Source organism: Leptonychotes weddellii, chromosome 15 (assembly GCF_054177405.1).
Source record: "Leptonychotes weddellii isolate Sample4059 chromosome 15, ASM5417740v2, whole genome shotgun sequence".
Taxonomy (NCBI): Eukaryota; Metazoa; Chordata; class Mammalia; order Carnivora; family Phocidae; genus Leptonychotes; species Leptonychotes weddellii.
The window spans coordinates 40,230,301-40,247,323 of record NC_138383.1 but is presented as its reverse complement, the minus strand read 5'-3'; the positions used below and the strand labels follow the sequence as shown (position 1 = coordinate 40,247,323).

At 44.2% G+C, this 17,023-nt stretch overlaps 1 protein-coding gene across 5 annotated transcripts in view; it reads right to left on the bottom strand.

The window, feature by feature from the left end:
- RAP1GAP2 (RAP1 GTPase activating protein 2) overlaps window positions 1–17,023 on the bottom strand; it is a 172,485-nt gene that overhangs the window by 34,305 nt on the left and 121,157 nt on the right. The window contains exon 2 of one of the 5 annotated variants that reach the window (XM_081805544.1): window positions 4,116–4,218. The exons of the other annotated variants lie outside the window; for them this stretch is intronic. Coding sequence (XP_081661670.1) covers window positions 4,116–4,142 — 27 coding nt within the window. The 5' untranslated portion in view covers window positions 4,143–4,218. The remainder of the gene's footprint in view (window positions 1–4,115; window positions 4,219–17,023) is intronic. 5 annotated transcript variants of the gene reach the window in all.

The window sequence follows — 17,023 nt, the reverse complement described above, 5'->3', positions numbered from 1 at the left end:
AATAAAAATCTTTTTAAAAAAAAAAAAAGGGGGCAAAAAAAAAAAAGAAAACATAGGGGTAAGTCTTTGTGACATTGTATTTGGCAATGGATTCTTATATAGGACACCCAAAGCATAAGCAACAACAACAAAAACCCAATAAATTAGACTTCACCAAAATTAAAAACTTTTGTGCTTCGATGGATACTATCAAGTAAGCAAAAAGACAACCTCATAGAATAGGAGAAATATTTGCAAATCCTATATCTGATAAGGGACTTGTATCTAGAATAAAGAATTCTTACAACTCAACAATAAAAAGATAATTTTTTAAAGATTTTTTATTTTAGAGAGTGAATGTGTACATGAGTGAGGCTAGGGGCAGAGGGAGAGAGAGAGAAGCAGACTCCATGCTAAGCAGGGAGCCCAACACGGGGCTGGATCCCAGGACCCCAAGATCAAGACCTGAGCCAAAACCAAGAATTGGAGGATTACCAACTGAGGCACCCAGATGCCCCAATAAAAAGATAATTTAAAAATGAGCAAAGGATTTGAATAGACATTTTTCCAAAGAATATATACAAATATATAAGCACATGCAAAGATGCTCAATATCATTAGTCATTGGGAAATGTCAATCAAAACCACACTGAGAAACACTTTCCACCCACAAGAATAACTATAACCAAACAGAAATAAGAGCCAGTGCTGGTGAGAATGTGGAGAAATTGGAGCCCTCACACACCGCTAATGAGAATGCAAAATGGTGCACCTACTGTGGAAATAAGTTTGGCAGTTCCTCAAAAAGTTTACCATAGAGCTACCATTTGACCCAGCAATTCCACTCCAAGGTATATAACCCAAGAGAAGTGAAAACATATGTCCACAAAAAAAAAAAAAAAAAATCACACACCAACGTTCACAGCAGTAATATTCATAACATCCAAAAAGTAGAAACAACCTAAACGTCCATCAACTCATGAACAAACAAATTATGGCATACCCACACAGTGGAACAGTATTCAGCCATAAAAAAGAACGATGTATATATTCATGCTACATACAACATGGATAAACCTTGAAAACATTATGCTAAGTGCGAGAAGCCAGAACACAAAAGGCCATGTATTCCATCTATGTGAAATGCCCAGAAAAGGCAAATGTATAGAGATGGAAAGTAGATCTGTGGTTGCCTAGGGCTAAAGGAAATGGGAGATTTGGAGGATGATGGCAAAAGGGTACAGGATTTCTTGTTCTTTTTTTTTTTTTTTTTCATTTTAATACCAGTAAACATACAATGTTATATCAGTTTCAGGTGTACTAGAATTTCCTTCTGAGGTGATGAAAATGTTCTAAATTCAATTGTGATGGTTGCACAATTCTGTGAATATATGAAAAACCACTGAATTATACACTTTAAATTGGTGACCTTGCTACATAAATTATATCTCTATAAAGCTGTTTCAAATAAACTATGCAGCCATTCAAAAGAAAGCAACAGAGTTACTGCTTACTTGAGACACTCTCCAAGATACATTAAGGGGCGGGAGAGCAAATTGGAGAACACATAGAATATGATCCCATTTTTTATAAAAACAAAACCAAAGGTTGCCTATATGTATATAAATACCTAGAAAATAATATGGAAGAATATGCCTCACTGTCAAAAAGCAATTATATTGAGAAGGGGGAGTGGGAGAAGTAAAGGGGGTTTATGCTTCACATACGGCCTACTTCACAAGCATGCAGACCTACATGACTTGCATAATTAAATTTCAAATAAATACATTTTGTAAGGGAAACAGTAAAATGTGCAAGAGATGTGAACAATTTGCTAAAGGAGAAAAATAAAATGAACAGAAAAGACATGGCACATGCCCAACCTCCCTAGTTATTAAAGAAATTAAGATAATAAGATAACATCTTTCATCTGTCAGATTGGCCAAGATTAAAAAGAAAACCTGAGGTTGGCAAGGATAACGGCATTAAGGATACAGGGACTGTAGGTAAGTGTGAACCTGGTACAACCTTTCTGAAGGGCAATCTGGTGCTCTGTGTCCACAGCTTTAAAAATGTTCACATATGGGACACCTGGGTGGCTCAGTCCATTAAGCATTTGTTTTCAGATCAGGTCCTGATCCTGGGGTCCTGGGATGGAGCCCCACATTGGGCTCCCTGCTCAGCGGGGAGCCTGCTTCTCCCTCTCCCTCTGCCACTCCCTCTGCCTGTGCCCTCTCTCTCTCTGACAAATAAATAAATAATTTCCAAAAAAAAAAAATGTTCACGTATTTTGGTCCAATAAACCCACTCTAAGAAATTTACCATTACTAATGCAATATTTGGGCACCTATACAATGATATTTGTTGCAACATTGTTTACAGGCAAAAAAGTAGAAACAGCCAGGGGCACCTGGGGGGCTCAATTAAGAGTCCGCCTTCCACTCAGGTCATGATCTCAGGGCTCCCTGCTCAGCAAGGAGTCTGCTTCTCTCTCTCCCTCTGCCCCACCCCTATCTCATGGGCGCACATACACATGTTCTCTCTCTCTCTCTCTCCACCCCCCTCAAATAAATAAAATCTCAAAGGAAAAAAAAAAGTAGAAACAGCCAAAGTACCCACCAGTGAGAGAAAGAGTAAATAATGCATGAGATTATGCCCCTACAATAAAATAGTATGAGAGGAGATCTACGCTAATTATGCAAAACAAAGATTCACAATGCACTGTGAGAAAAATGGAGCTTAGGTGATCCCATTTTTTTCAATTAAATATAAAAATCATGTTTGTGTGTGTGTGTATCTCCTATGTGATATTTACAGATACTGATATGCAGATACAGAATATATATATACACATATATATGTACATATACAGATATATATAGGTCTGCATGTTAATACACACATCACTCATCCAGAAAAAAAAATAATAACTTGAAGGATAAATGCCAAAATAAGTTATAGGTTAAGGATAATTTTTTTTTCCTTTTTGCCTTTCAGTATTTTATTTATTTTCTGTAACAACTATAAATTATTTTTGGAGTAATTGGTTACCCAGCAATAGTTTTTAAGACTTGAACACATAGGGGTGCCTGGGTGGCTCAGTCGTTAAGCGTCTGCCTTTGGCTCAGGTCATGATCCCGGGGTCCTGGGATCGAGCCCCGCATCGGGCTCCCTGCTCGGCGGGAAGCCTGCTTCTCCCTCTCCCACTCCCCCTGCTTATGTTCCCTCTCTCGCTGTGTCTCTCTCTGTCAAATAAATAAATAAAATCTTAGATAAATAAATAAATAAAATCTTAAAAATAAAAAAAAAAGACTTCAATACGTAAGTGTAAGCTGTGACATCGCTTTCTTTGCTTCTCTCAACCCCTGCTCCAGGCCCTTCCCCATCTTCATTACAGGGTGTCCTGGGATACAAGTACGCTGACTTTGGTGCCCACGAAAGGCCCTGGATTCAGGCCAGTTCATTTCCGGGTCTAACCTTGGCTCTGTGGATTCCAGTCTGAGGCCCTCCTGAATCACCCCCATCTCCAGCTTACTCTGTTATCCATGCAGACTGGCAATCAAAAAATCTTCTGTGTGGAAAAAAAAATCTGTGTGCTCTTAGACAATGACCTTGTACGGCTTCATGTTAACCCCAAATGATTAAGCACCTGCAAGGCATGGGCTAGACACTGGAAGTTCTAAGCAAGGCCCCAGTTTCCAGGGTACTTGATCTTATTTAAGAGACAAAGCTGCCCAGGCCTATGTCACAGCTGACCAGTGCCACAGTGGTCAGAGGAGGCAAGAAGCACTTCTGGCTTGGAAGGTCAAGTGTGTTAGTTCTCTATTGCTGTGTAACAAATCACTCCAAAACTTAGTGACTCGAAATTCCTTTGGTTCAGGAAGTCAGAAGTGGCTTAGTTGTATGGTTCTAGCTCAGGGCTTCTCAGGTGGTTGCTGTAAGGATAGGAGCAGGGGCTGCATCGTCCGAAGACCTGATTGGGGCTGGGGCACCTGCTTCCAACACGGTACACTCACAAGGCCCCATTCCTCAGCACATGGACCTCTCCATAGGCTGTTCGAATGTCCTCAAAATACTGCAGCTGACCCACCCAGAGTGAGTGAGCCAAGAGACAAAGGTATAGTACATTTTATGACCTTGTCTGTGAAATTGCACACCATCATTTCCCCTTTGTCCTCTTCATTAGAAGCGGATGTCCACAACCAGCCCACACATGAGGGGAGGGGAATCAGGTTCCACCTGTTGAGGAGAGAGGTACCAAAAAATGTGTGGACGCATTTTAACACCACCACACCAAGGAAGGCTTCTTGCAGGGAGTGGGATCTCACTAGACCTTAAAGGATAAACAGAAACCACTTCGATAGGGGGCGAGGAAGAGGCCTCACTGGCAATGGATACAGTGCGGACAAAGGTGGAAAGATGGAGAAGCATGATGTGTGCTCAATGAAGAGTGAGTGAGTGGGATCAACCTGGCAGACAGGCCTCTGGGTCAACATCCTGAAGCTCAGACTGGAAAGGGGGGCTGGGGTCTAGGCCTGAGAGACTCCACATGCCAGGAACCCAGGCTTAATCTGTAAGGCCACAGAGAGCTACAGACGTTTGTGTCCAGTAGAAGGATGCAGGAGGCAAGAGAATCCCGTGGTCAAAGCCAGGTCTGGGAAGTGGCCAGCCCGCTACTGCCCCACTGTGTGACATGAGACACGTTACTCAAGCTCTCTTCACTCCCTCACCTGAAGGCAGAATCGGCCCTGCCTTGTTCACTCCAGGGCCGGCCCCCTGACCAGCGATGAAATAACAGCCAGGAAGTAACATGGTGTGTGCGAGGGGAGGACCACCGCCTCCCATCCCACCACCCTGCGGCCCACCTCCCTCTGGCCCTCAGCAGCTCTGCGCCTGGATGTGGCCTTTCCCTGCAGACAAGCGGCCACCTGCTTTTTCCTTCTTGTTCCATCTCAGCTTGGAAGACCCCCCCCCCACCGCCAGCAAGTTCCCTCTCCCTCCCTCCTCTTCCCTGACCCTATCTGGAGAGGGACACCCACTGCCACCCACCTGCTGCCCATCAGCTCTGAAGCTCCCCTCCTCCCCTCCTAGAGATGGGATGTGTTTACATGTGAACAGCCTTGCTATCCCCCCTGCCCAGGAGATGCCACACCCCCACGGCTCCCAGCACAGGACGGTGTTGTCTGAGCATCTGCGCCTTGCAGTGGGGCTGTGGTGGCGTAACGTGAGCCAGTCTGCGCAGCCTGGCACAGCACCCAACCCAGAACACGCTCCTGCACAGTAGCAACTCTCTCCTTACCCCCGCCTGTCTGAATCTAGAACACAAAGGGGCAAAGGCGTGTCGACAGCCACCAAAAACATTAAAATAAGACAAGGATGGAGGATAAGGTATTTTCCACCCTGCACAGGCCCCAGGAAAATGGGATGGCAATGTGGCCTGGGCAGTGCCGGGCGAGGAGGAAACCAGAGCAAGCTTCTTTTCCCCACAGGCAAGGAAGACATTGCAGAAGAAAAGGATTCCGGGACAGTTCTGTGAAGAGATTTTTGGGAAAGCTGGGAGAGCTAGGAACCCAGAGCACACGCCTCACTGGGAGCCAGACCGATGCGTCCCGCGTCCCATGGCTGTCTAACCACAGCGCAAGCCACACTGCCCTAACTCCGCTGCTGGCTGGGAGGTCCCTATCCATGGCGCAGGCAGGATGAGGGGGCCAGCGGGCCACCAGCCTAGCTGCCGAGGCCTGCCGAAAACGTTGGGGCTGCTCCCCACAAGAAGACAAAGAGTAGTTAACTAGAACAAAAGGTCCTCACAGGCAGGCTATTTTGTTCACTGCTATGTCTTTGGGCCCAGAATTGCCTGGCACATAGTAGATGCTCAAGAAACCTCTGCTGAATGACTGATTTCTCTGCCAAGCAAGCTGAGAATGAAGCAGGCAGTGGAGGCTGAGTCTCAGGCCTGGGAGTCTGGGCTGCACCGGCCAATGTTCCTGCTAGTAAGCGTTGCCTTCGGCCACAGACTGCACCCCTCACCCTGGACAGCCAACCCTATCCCCAACAGGCGCCTCCAGTAAGTTGCATCCAGATACAGGGACTGTTCCAAGCAAGGCTTCTTCCTCTCCTCTCCCATCCTACTTCTTGCTTCTCTTTCCCTTCTTTGGACACCAATCCCACCAACTCACACTGGGCACAGCCCCTCTGCCGCTAGCGTCTGGACTACTTCAACTATGTCAGCTTGGGCCAGGAGCCTACAGGGCTCCTTATTTTCTATGGCAATGATGATTCAACAGAACCACCTGGACGGCTTGTTGAAAAACAGGTTTCTAGCCACCCCCCACCCCGAGTTTCTAATTCTTAGCCAGAGAATCTCCATTTCTAACAAGTTCCCAGGTGATACTGATACTCCTGGTCTAGGGACCACACTGAGAATTTCACTAACCTGTGGAATTAATTGTACTTAATGCAGGTGGTGTGTGAAAGGGACCAACCTGACCAGAGCAGAGATGGAACAGCGTCAGGAATAATGGGAAGATGGCTGGGCTCTTAGAGGACATCTTAAAATTACGCAGAATTCTATTTAAATCTCTAAGACAGGATTCGAAAATGCAAATGACTACAGATACCAAGCAAGTAACATAGGAGTGAAGCAATAAGTAAAAAGATTGATTCAAAAATCAAAAATCTCCCAACAAAGAAAAGTCCAGGATCAGAAGGCATCACGGTAAATTCTGTCAAGCACTTTGGTAAGAATTACCACCAATCCTTCATAAACTCTTCCAGAATATAGAAGAGGAGGGAATACTTCCCAACTCATTCTACAAGGCCAGCATCATCAAAACCATACAAAGAAACTACAAGGAAAGGGAACTACAGACCAATATCCCTGACGGATACAGATGCAAAAATCCTCAACAAAATAGTAGCAAACCAAATTGAGCACCAGGCCATAAGCCGTGACCAGGTAGGATTTATCCCAGGAATGCAAAGTTGTTTCAACATTAGAAAATCAATGTACTACATCATATTGATAGAATGAAGGGGAAAAAAACCCACATGATCATCCCAACTAAATCAGGAAAAGCACTTGACAAAATCCAATAATAAAAACACTCAGAAAAATAAAAATAAAAAGGAACTTCCTCAAAGTGATAAAGGCCTTTTTTAAAAAAACTCAAATCATTCTCAATGACACTGAAAGCATACTGAAAGCATATCCATAAGACCAGGAACCAAACAAGGACACTCACTGTCACCACTACTACTCAATGTGCTGAAAATTCTAGCCAAAGCAATTAGGCAAGAGAAAGAAATAAAAGGCATCCAAATTGGAAAAGAAGAAATAAAACTATCTCTATTTCCAGATGACATGAGCCAATATAGAAAAACCCAAGGGCACCTGGGTGGTTCAGTCCGTTAAGCATCCAACTCTTGATTTCAGCTCAGGTCATGATCTCAGGGTCGTGAGATAAAGCTCCATGCTGGGCTCTGTGCTCACTGCGGAGTCGGCTTGGGATTCTCTCTCTCCTTCTCTCTCCCCTGCCCCTCCCCTGCTTGTGCGCTCCCTCTCTCTCACTCTCTCTCTAATAAATAAATAAAATATTTTTTAAAAAGGAAAGAAAAAGGAAAACCCAAAGAATATACACACACACATAAACACACACACACACTACTAAAGCTAATAAAGGACATCAGTAAAACTGCAGACTACAAGATCAACAAACAAAAATCAGTTGTTTCTATATATATACACGAACAATGAAAAATCTAAAAAGAAAATTAAGAAAACCATTCCATTTGCATAGCATTTTTTAAAATCTAGTATAATTTAATCAAGAAGGTAAAACACTTGTACACTGAAAACTACAAAACAGTGATGAAAAAAATTAAAGAAGACCTCAATAAAATGTATGACATCCCTTGTTCATGAGTCGGCAGATGTAGTATTAAGATGGCGATACTATCCAAAGCAATCTAGAATGCAACCCCTATTAGAATTCCAGCTGGATTCTTTGTAGAAATTGAGAAGCTGATGCTAAAGTGGATCTGGAAACTCAAGGGAAAACATTCAGCCAAAACATTTTTTTCTTTTTTTAATTTGAGTATAGCTGACACACCAATGTTACATTAGTTTCAGGTGTACAACAGTGATTTGACTAGTTTATACATTTTGCTACATTCACCAAGTGTAGCTACCATCTGTCCTGATACATCACTATTACAAGTCATTGACTATATTCCTTTTGCTGTACCTTTTATTCCCATGAGTTACTCATTCCATAACTGGAAGCCTGTATCTCCCACTCCCCTTCACCCATTTCGCCCAATCCTCCAACCCCCTTCCCAAACTGATAGCAACCATCAGTTTGCTCTATGTATTCCTAAGTCTGATCCTGCTCTTGGTTTATTCATTTGCGGTTTTTTTTTTTTTAAGATTTTATGGGAGAGAGAGAGAGCGCACACGCGAGCACGCAAACAGGGGGGGTGAGAAGGAGAAGCAGGCTCCCTGCTGAGCAGCAACACAGGGCTCAATCCCAGGACCCCGGGATCATAACCTGAGCCTAAAGCAGGCACTTAACCAACTAAGCCACCAGGCGCCCCTCATTTGGGTTTTTTTTTTAAGAGTCCACTTATGAGGGGTGCCTGGGTGGCTCAGTCGTTAAGCGTCTGCCTTCGGCTCAGGTCATGATCCCAGGGTCCTGGGATCGAGCCCCACATCGGGCTCCCTGCTCTGCAGGAAGCCTGCTTTTCCGTCCCCCACTCCCCCTGCTTGTGTTCCCTCTCTTGCTGTCTCTCTCTCTCTGTGTCAAAATAAATAAAAATAAAATCTTTAAAAAAAAAAAGTCCACTTATGAGTGAAATCATATGGTATGTCCTTCTCTGACTTATTTCACTTAGTATAATACCGTCTTAAGTCCACCCATGTTGCCTCAAATGGCACAATAGCATCCTTTTTATGGCTACAGAATAATCCACTGTGTATATATATATACCGCATCTTCCTTATCTATCTATTAATAGACATGCTACTTTCATATCTTGGCTATTGTAAACAATGCCGCAATAAACATACGGGTGCATATATCTTTTCAAATTAGTGTTATCGTATTCTTTGGGTAAACACCCAGTAGTGGAATTACTGGATCATATGGTCGTTCTATTTTTAATTTTTTGAGGAACTTCCATACTGTTTTCCACAATGACTGCACCAATTTACATTCACACCAACAGTATACAAGGATTCCTTTTTCCCCACATCCTTGCCAACACTTGTTAGCTCTTTTGTTTTTTATTTTAGCCATTCTGACAGGTGTGAAGTGACATTTCATTATGGTTTTAATCTGCATTTCCCTGATAATGAGTGATGTTGAGCATCTTTTCATGTATCTGGTTGGCTATCTGTATGTCTTCTCTGGAGAAATGTCTATTCAGGTCCTCTGCCCATTTTTTAATCAGATTGTTGGTTATGAGTGGGGGTTTTTTGGGGTTTGTTTGTTTGTTTTTCGTATTGAGTTATACAAGTTCTTTTGGATATTAATCCCTTATCAGATATATCATTTACAAATACCTTCTCCCATTCAGTAAATTGTCTTTCTGTTTTGTTGATGATTTCCTTTGCTTGTGCAAAAGTTTTTTTTATTTTGATATAGTCCCAGTAGTTTATTTTTGCTTTTGTTCCCTTGTCTTAGGAGACATGTCTAAAAAAAATGTTGCTATGGCTGATGTCAGAGAAATTACTCCCTCTGTTCTCTTCTAGGATTTTTATGGTTTCAGGTCTCACACTTAGGCCTTTCATCCATTCTGAGTTTATTTATGTGTATGGTCAAAGAAAGTGGTCCAGTTTCATTCTTCCACATGTAGCTGTCCAGTTTTCCCAGCACCATTTATTGAAGAGACTATCTTTTCCCTATTGTACATTCTTGCCTTCTTTGTCATAGATTAATTGACCATATAAGTGTGGGTTTATTTTTGGGCTCTCTATTCTGTTCCATTGATGTGTCTATTTTTGTGCCAGTACCATATTGTTTTGATTACCACAGCTTTGTAGTATATCTTGAAATCTGGAACTGTGATGCTTTCAGCTTTGTTCTTCTTTTCCAAGATTGCTTTGGCTATTCAGGGTCTTTTGTGGTTCCACACAAGTTTTAGGATTATCTGTTCTAGTTTTGTGAAAAATGTGGTATTTTGATAGGGATGGCACTGAATCTGTAGATTGCTTTGGGTAATATGTACATTTTAACAATATTAATTCTTCCAATCCGTGAGCATGGAATATCTTTCCATTTGTTTGTGTCACCTTTAATTTCTTTCATCAATGTTTTATAGTTTTCCGAGTACAGGTCTTTCACCTCCTTGGTTAAGTTTATTCCTAGGTATTTCATTATTTTGGTTCAACTGTAAATGGAATTATTCTCTTAATTTCTCTTTCTGCTACTTTGTTATCAGTGTATAGAAATGCTACCAATTTCTGAGTATTAACTTTTTATCCTGTGACCTTACTGAATTCATTTACTACTTCTTATAGTTTTTTGATGGAGTCTTTAGGATTTTTTTTGAAGATTTTGTCAGGGAGAGGGAGCACAAGCAGGGGGAGCAGCAGACAGAGGGAGAAGCAGGCTCCCCACTGAGCAAGGTGCCCTATGCAGGACTCGATCCCAGGACCCTGGGATCATGACCTGAGCCGAAGGCAGACGCTTAACCGACTGAGCCACCCAGGCATCCCAAGTCTTCAGGATTTTCTGTGTATCATACCATGTCATCTGCAAATAGTGACAGTTTAACTTCTTTAACAATTTGGATGCCTCTTATACCTTTTTATTGTCTGATTGCTATGGCTAGGACTTCCATTACCATGTTGAATAGAAGTGCCAAGAGTGGACATCCTTGCCTTATTCCTGATCGTAGAGGAAAAGCTCTCAGTTTTTCACCACAGAGGATGATGTCAGCTGTGGATTTTCCATATTTCTTTATCATGTTGAGGTATGTTCCCTCTAACCCAACTTTTGAGAGGTTTTATCATGAACGGATATTGAATTTTGCCAAATGTTTTTTCTGCCTTTACCGAAATGACTATATGATTTTTATCCTTCTTTTTGTTGATGTGGTATATTACATTATTTGCGAATACTTAACTATCCTTGCATCTCCAGAATAAATCCCACTTGAATGTGGTGAATTATCTTTTTAATGTATTGTTGTATGCAGTTGGCTAATATTTTGTTGAGGACTTCTGTATCTATGTTCATTGGGGATATTGGCCTATAGTTTTCTTGTCTTTGGCTGGTTTTGGTATCAGGGTAATGCTGGCCTCCTAGAATATATTCGGAAGCTTTCCTTCCTCTTCTATTTTTTGAAATAGTTTGAGAAGAATAGGTACTAACTCCTCTTTAAATGTTTGGTGAAATTCACCAGTAAATCCATCTGGTCCTGGACTTTTATTTTTTGGGAGTTTTTTGATTACTGATTTGATTTCATTACTTGTAATTGGTCTGTTCATATTTTCCATCTCATCCTGCTTTAGTTTTGGGAGACTGTATGTTTCTAGGAATTTATCCATTTCTTCTAGGTTGTCCAGTTTATTGGCATATAATTTTTTTCAATATTTTGTTTATTTAGGGGCTCCTGGGCGGCTCAGTTGGTTAAGCGTCTGCCTTCGGCTTAGGTCATGATCCTGGTATCCTGGAATCGAGCCCTGCAGTGGGCTCCCTGCTCAGAAGGGAGTCTGCATCTCCCTCTCCTTCTGCCCCTACCCCCACTCGTGCTCACTCTGTCTCTCTCTCTGAGAGTGGGGGGGAGGGAACACAGGGAGAGAGACAAGCAGACTCCACTTTGAATGTGAAGCCCAACGTGGGGCTCAATCTCACGACCCTAAGATCATGATCTGAGCGGAAACCAAACCCAGGCACCCTGGCACATAATTTTTCATAGCATGCTCTTATAATTCTTTCTATTTCTGTGGTGTTAATTGTTATTTCTCCTCTCTCATTTCTTATTTTACTTATTTGGGTCCTTTTTCTATTTTGCTTGATGAGCATTGGCCAAAACATTCTTGAACAAGGACTCACACTTCCCAATCTCAAAACTTACTACAAAGCTATAGTGATTAAAGCAGTGTGGCACTGACATAGGATAGCCACACAGAGCAAGGGAATAGAATTTAGAGTCCAGAGAGAAACCCATACATTTATGGCCAACTGACTTTGGACAAGGGTGCCATGACCACTCACTGGGGAAAGAATAGTCTTTTCACAAATGGTACTGGAAATACTGGACACCCACATGCAAAAGAATGAAGTTGGACTCCTACTCTTTATACCATAAACAAAAACTAACTCAAAATAAAGCAACAATCTAAACCTAAAAGCTAAAACTGTAAAACTCTCAGAAGAAAACATAAGGGAAAATATTCATGATTTTAGATTTGGCAATGGATTATTAGATATGACACCATTTAAATAAAAGAAAGAAAGAAAATACAGGTAAATTGGCCTTCATCAAAATTTAAAACTTTTGTCCTTCAACGGATATTATCACTGAAGTCAAAAGACTGGAATAGAATGGGAGAAAATATTTGCAGATCATGCATCTAATAAGAACCTAGTATCCAGAATACATAAAAAACTCATAACTTAACAAAAAGACAAACAACCCAATTTAAAAGTGGGCAAAGGACTTGAAAAGACATTTCTCCATAGAGGATATATAAGTAGACAATAATCACACAAAAAGACTCTCAACATCATTAGTCACTGGGAAGTGCAGATCAAAACCACAGTGAGATACCACTTCACACCTACTTGGCTGGCTATAATGAAAAATAAAGAGAGAGAGAAAATAACAGGTGTTGGTGATCATAAAGAGAAACTGGAAGGCTCATGCACTGCTGGTAGGAATATAAAATGGTGCAGCCACTGTAGAAAACAATTTGGTGATTACTCAAAAAGTTAAACATAGGGGTACCTGGGTGGCTCAGTCGGTTAAGCATCTGCCTTCGGCTCAGGTCATGATCACAGGGTCCTGGGATCGAGTCCCACAGCAGGGAGTTTGCTTCTCTCTCTCTCTCCCTCTGCCTCTCCCCCTGCTCATGCTCTCTCTGTCTCTCTCTCTCAAATACATAAAGTCTTTTTTAAGAAAGTTAAATATAGTGTGTTACCATATGGCCCGGAAATTCCATGCCAGCTATAGACCGAAAAGGACTGAAAACAGGTAATCAACAGATACTTACACACGAAAGTTGTTCACTTATACAGTGAACGGCAGCAGCATTATTCACACCTGCCAGAAAATGGAAACGATCCCAGTGTCCACCAACAGACGGATGAACAAACTGTAGTGTCTCCACACAATGGAATATCGTTCGTCACCAAAAAGAATGAAGCATCGACACATGCTACAAGGTGAACGAACCTCAAAAACATGTATGCTAAGTGAAAGATGCCGAATACAAAAGGTCACATACTGTATGGTTCCATGTCTCTGAAATATCCAGAGTTCCAGAATCATTAAATCCAGAGCAACAGAAAGCAGACTAGTTTTGTCTGGGGCTGGAGGGAGGAGGAATGGAGAGTAACTGCTTAAGGGGGTTTCATTTGGGGGTAATGAAAATAAGGTAGAACTAAACAGAAGTGGTGCTTGCACAACAATGTGAACATACTAAATGCACTGAACTGTCCGCTTTAAAATTATTAACTTTCTGTTCTGTAAATTTCATCTCAACAACACCAACAAAGTGAACCAATGCTGAGCTGCAGAGCGCATGCCCTTCCAAAAGGTGCAGCTGCCGCTGGTGTCTAGCCAGGCTACTAGCAGAAATGCAAGCTCAGTGTTACAAGAGTTTTCAACTTTTTAAGATAAGCCAGGGGCGCCTGGGTGGCTCAGTGGGTTAAGCATCTGCCTTCGGCTCAGGTCATGATCCCAGGGTCCTGGGGTCGAGCCCTGCATCGGGCTCCCTGCTCAGCAGGGAGCTGCTTCTCCCTCTCCCTCTGCTGCTCCCCCTGCTTGTGCTCGCTCTCTCTTTCTCTCTGTCAAATAAATAAATAAAATCTTAAAAAAAAAAAAGCCAGAAATCCAAATTTGCATATGAACTCTCCCAATTTTTATACATTGATAACCAACTCAAAGCTTTAGAAATCTCTGTGTGGACCAAACAAAATACATCTATGAGCCAAATCAGCCCACAAGACATAAGTTCCACACTATACCCTGGACATGAATGTCCCTGAGCTGGAAAATGGGATGACATAAGGAAAGTTTTAGGAAGCCCCAAGGTATCCTCTACTGGGCCCCCATGACGTACCAGGCACTGATTTAGGCACTTCACAAATGCCACAACGTAAGCCTCATAAGTGCCCAGGGAGGGGGTGGGAGGGCAGGAGGGTCTGAGTGGTTAAGCAACTTGCCCAGAGTAAACACACTCAGAAAAGGCAGAACCCAGATTCAAATCCAGATCTATCTGGGTTTACCATCTCCACATCTCACATGCATGTCTCATCAGCATCTCTGACTTCACAAGGGCCCCAAAGAACTCTCATTAATGTTTTTGCTCTAAAACTTTTCTCCACCCATTCTGACGCTCAGGACTAAACCCCAGAGTCACCATCACTGGATTCTTTATCCCTCACTCCCCAACTCCAATCCTGCAAGTCCACTGCCAAAACACATCCCAAGTCTGAGCACTTCTCAGCAGCTACCCTGCCTCCAGCATGTCTCACTGTCCCTCATCAGGACCACACAGCAGCCTCCCTCCCCATCTGACAGCCACATGGTCTTTCTGAAAGATAAAGCAAATGACATCGGTACCCAACTTCAAACCCTCCAACATACCACTCCACACCCCTGCCAAGGCCCAGGGGCAGTTCAGGCCATTTCTGTTTAGTAACAGGGTCACCAGGCTCACCCCCTGTCCTGGAGTGGCACAGCCTAAGATTTGGGGGACTCCTTACCTCCACCCCCAAATAAGTGTCCTACCACTGCCCACACTCACCCCTAAACTGTCACCCTCAATTCCCCTAGAGAAAGGAGGGTAACACAGCCGAGGAGGGAGAAGAAAGGAAAGAACACAGCCCACCTCGGCCTACAGCAGATGGGTCTGTGAGTGACGAAGAGCCCAGGAGTCCCGACCTCGCCCAGTCAATCTAGGCCCTCCCATGTTCCCTAGGAGGGCACAAAGGGCCTGGCACAGCTGAACTAGGGGATCAGAATCTCCAAGAACAACCTGGCTTGGCAGGAAAGGACCTTGACTCTCCAGGCTAGCCAGGAACATCACACACACACACACACACACCACTCCCAAGTACACACTAACTGCACAGCTCTGAGGCTCTGGGACAGGACGCAGAGCCCCTGCCAAGGCCATGTGGAGCACTGCAGTGCAAAGGGGACAGACGGCTGGACCTCCAGGGCAGGCCTGGCCAGCTCCAAGTGTCCACGGCCAGGTGGAAGCCCAGCTCCAGAGTCCCTCCTCCCTCCCGCCCTCCCTCACCTGGGCACCCCCACCTGCAACACAGCCTGCGGCTAGCTGTGGGTCCCCTCCGGGTCTGGCACAGCGCCAAGAAGCTGTCAGTTACAAAGAGGTGAGCTCTGCCCAGTTCCATGCCAGGACCCCATCTCAGATCTCCAGGCCAGGGAGGAAAGGCCCTGGTCCCCAACTCCGTCCCTGATCTTTGTTCCTCCTTCCCCTGAGTGACAGGTGGCTTCTATGCCCCATAGTAGGCCAAGAGCCACCAGGGGCTCCCTGCCAGGCAACAGGAGAAGGGACTCTGGCCCCTCCCCCGCCCCCTCCAACCCCACTACAGGCAGCAGGGCCTGGGCGGGCATTCCTCCACAGCCTGGGGCCACTCACCAAAATGTTCTTTAAGAAATCCATTATCTCCCACCAGTGGCCTCCCCTGCAAGTCGGGGGGTGGGGAGGGGGCTCTGCCTGCCTGAGCACCACTGGGGCTGCTGCTGCTCCCACCCCAGCCGCTGAGCCGCGGCTGACGTTGGACAACTTCCTTAAGATCAAACAAGGAACTGCAGGATTTGGGTGTCCGCCCAGAGCTGTTATTCCACATTGACTAGCCCTGACCTTTGACCCCCTCCTTTGCCAGTGCTGTTTTCCTGGGACCCCGGGGCTCAGGGTCATGTGTCATAAGGGCAAGGGGTGCCCCCCAAGGGAGAGGCACCATGCCAGCAGGATGGAAGAGGAGACCCACTCGGGGGCATAGGAAGGTCAGGGTGCAGGAAGCATTCCTGACCTTCCATCCTTGCATGAGCTCACCCTGCCACTGGCCTGAGATGTGGGATGGAAGGCAGGACCCCGTGTGCTTGGGCCTCAATGTTCCCATCTGTGAGCTGGGAAGCCCAATATATAAGGAGAATAAGGACAAAGTAGAAGAAAGCAAGCAGGTGTCTGCACCTTTAAAGGCATTCACATGGACCTCACAGACCCTAAACCACCCTCCTCAAAGGTCTGAAGAAACAGCTGAAAGAGTAGGCCATGGCCCCTTTCCAGGTGGGGCTTCTAGTAGGAGGGCAGGGCACAGTGAACTGCTTGCTTTCATGAACAGCCTGGGTTTTTTTTTAGAATCATTACATGTATTGGTTTAAAAAAAATTTTTTTTGAACGTGCTTTAAAAAAGAGAGCAGTCCTCATGCCCTGTGGCTATCCCATAAGAAAAATTAAAAATAAATAAAGCAAATGGCTTGGAGAAACACATGTGGCTTCACAACTCAGGGCCCAGAGGCACCAGAGTGCTGTGTTATTAATAAGAGCACAAGTGTGGGGGGCGAGGAGCCAGGTCCCGAGCTCAGCCCAGGGCTCATCTGGGTCTCAGAGTCTCTTTCCAACACTAATAAACCCATTACATTCAACATCCATCCACAACCCTCGATCCCATTCCAGCTTTGGGCAGAAAGCAATGTCCCCGGCTCAGAAGGAACGGAATGAATTTTTTTTTTAATCCCTCCAAAAAAGGCAGTATGGTGTGGTGGAAACAGCCCCAGACTTAGCGGTGGCAGGCAAGGTTTTAACTTGCGGCTCTACTGTTTACAAAGCTGCGTGAGCTGGTTACTC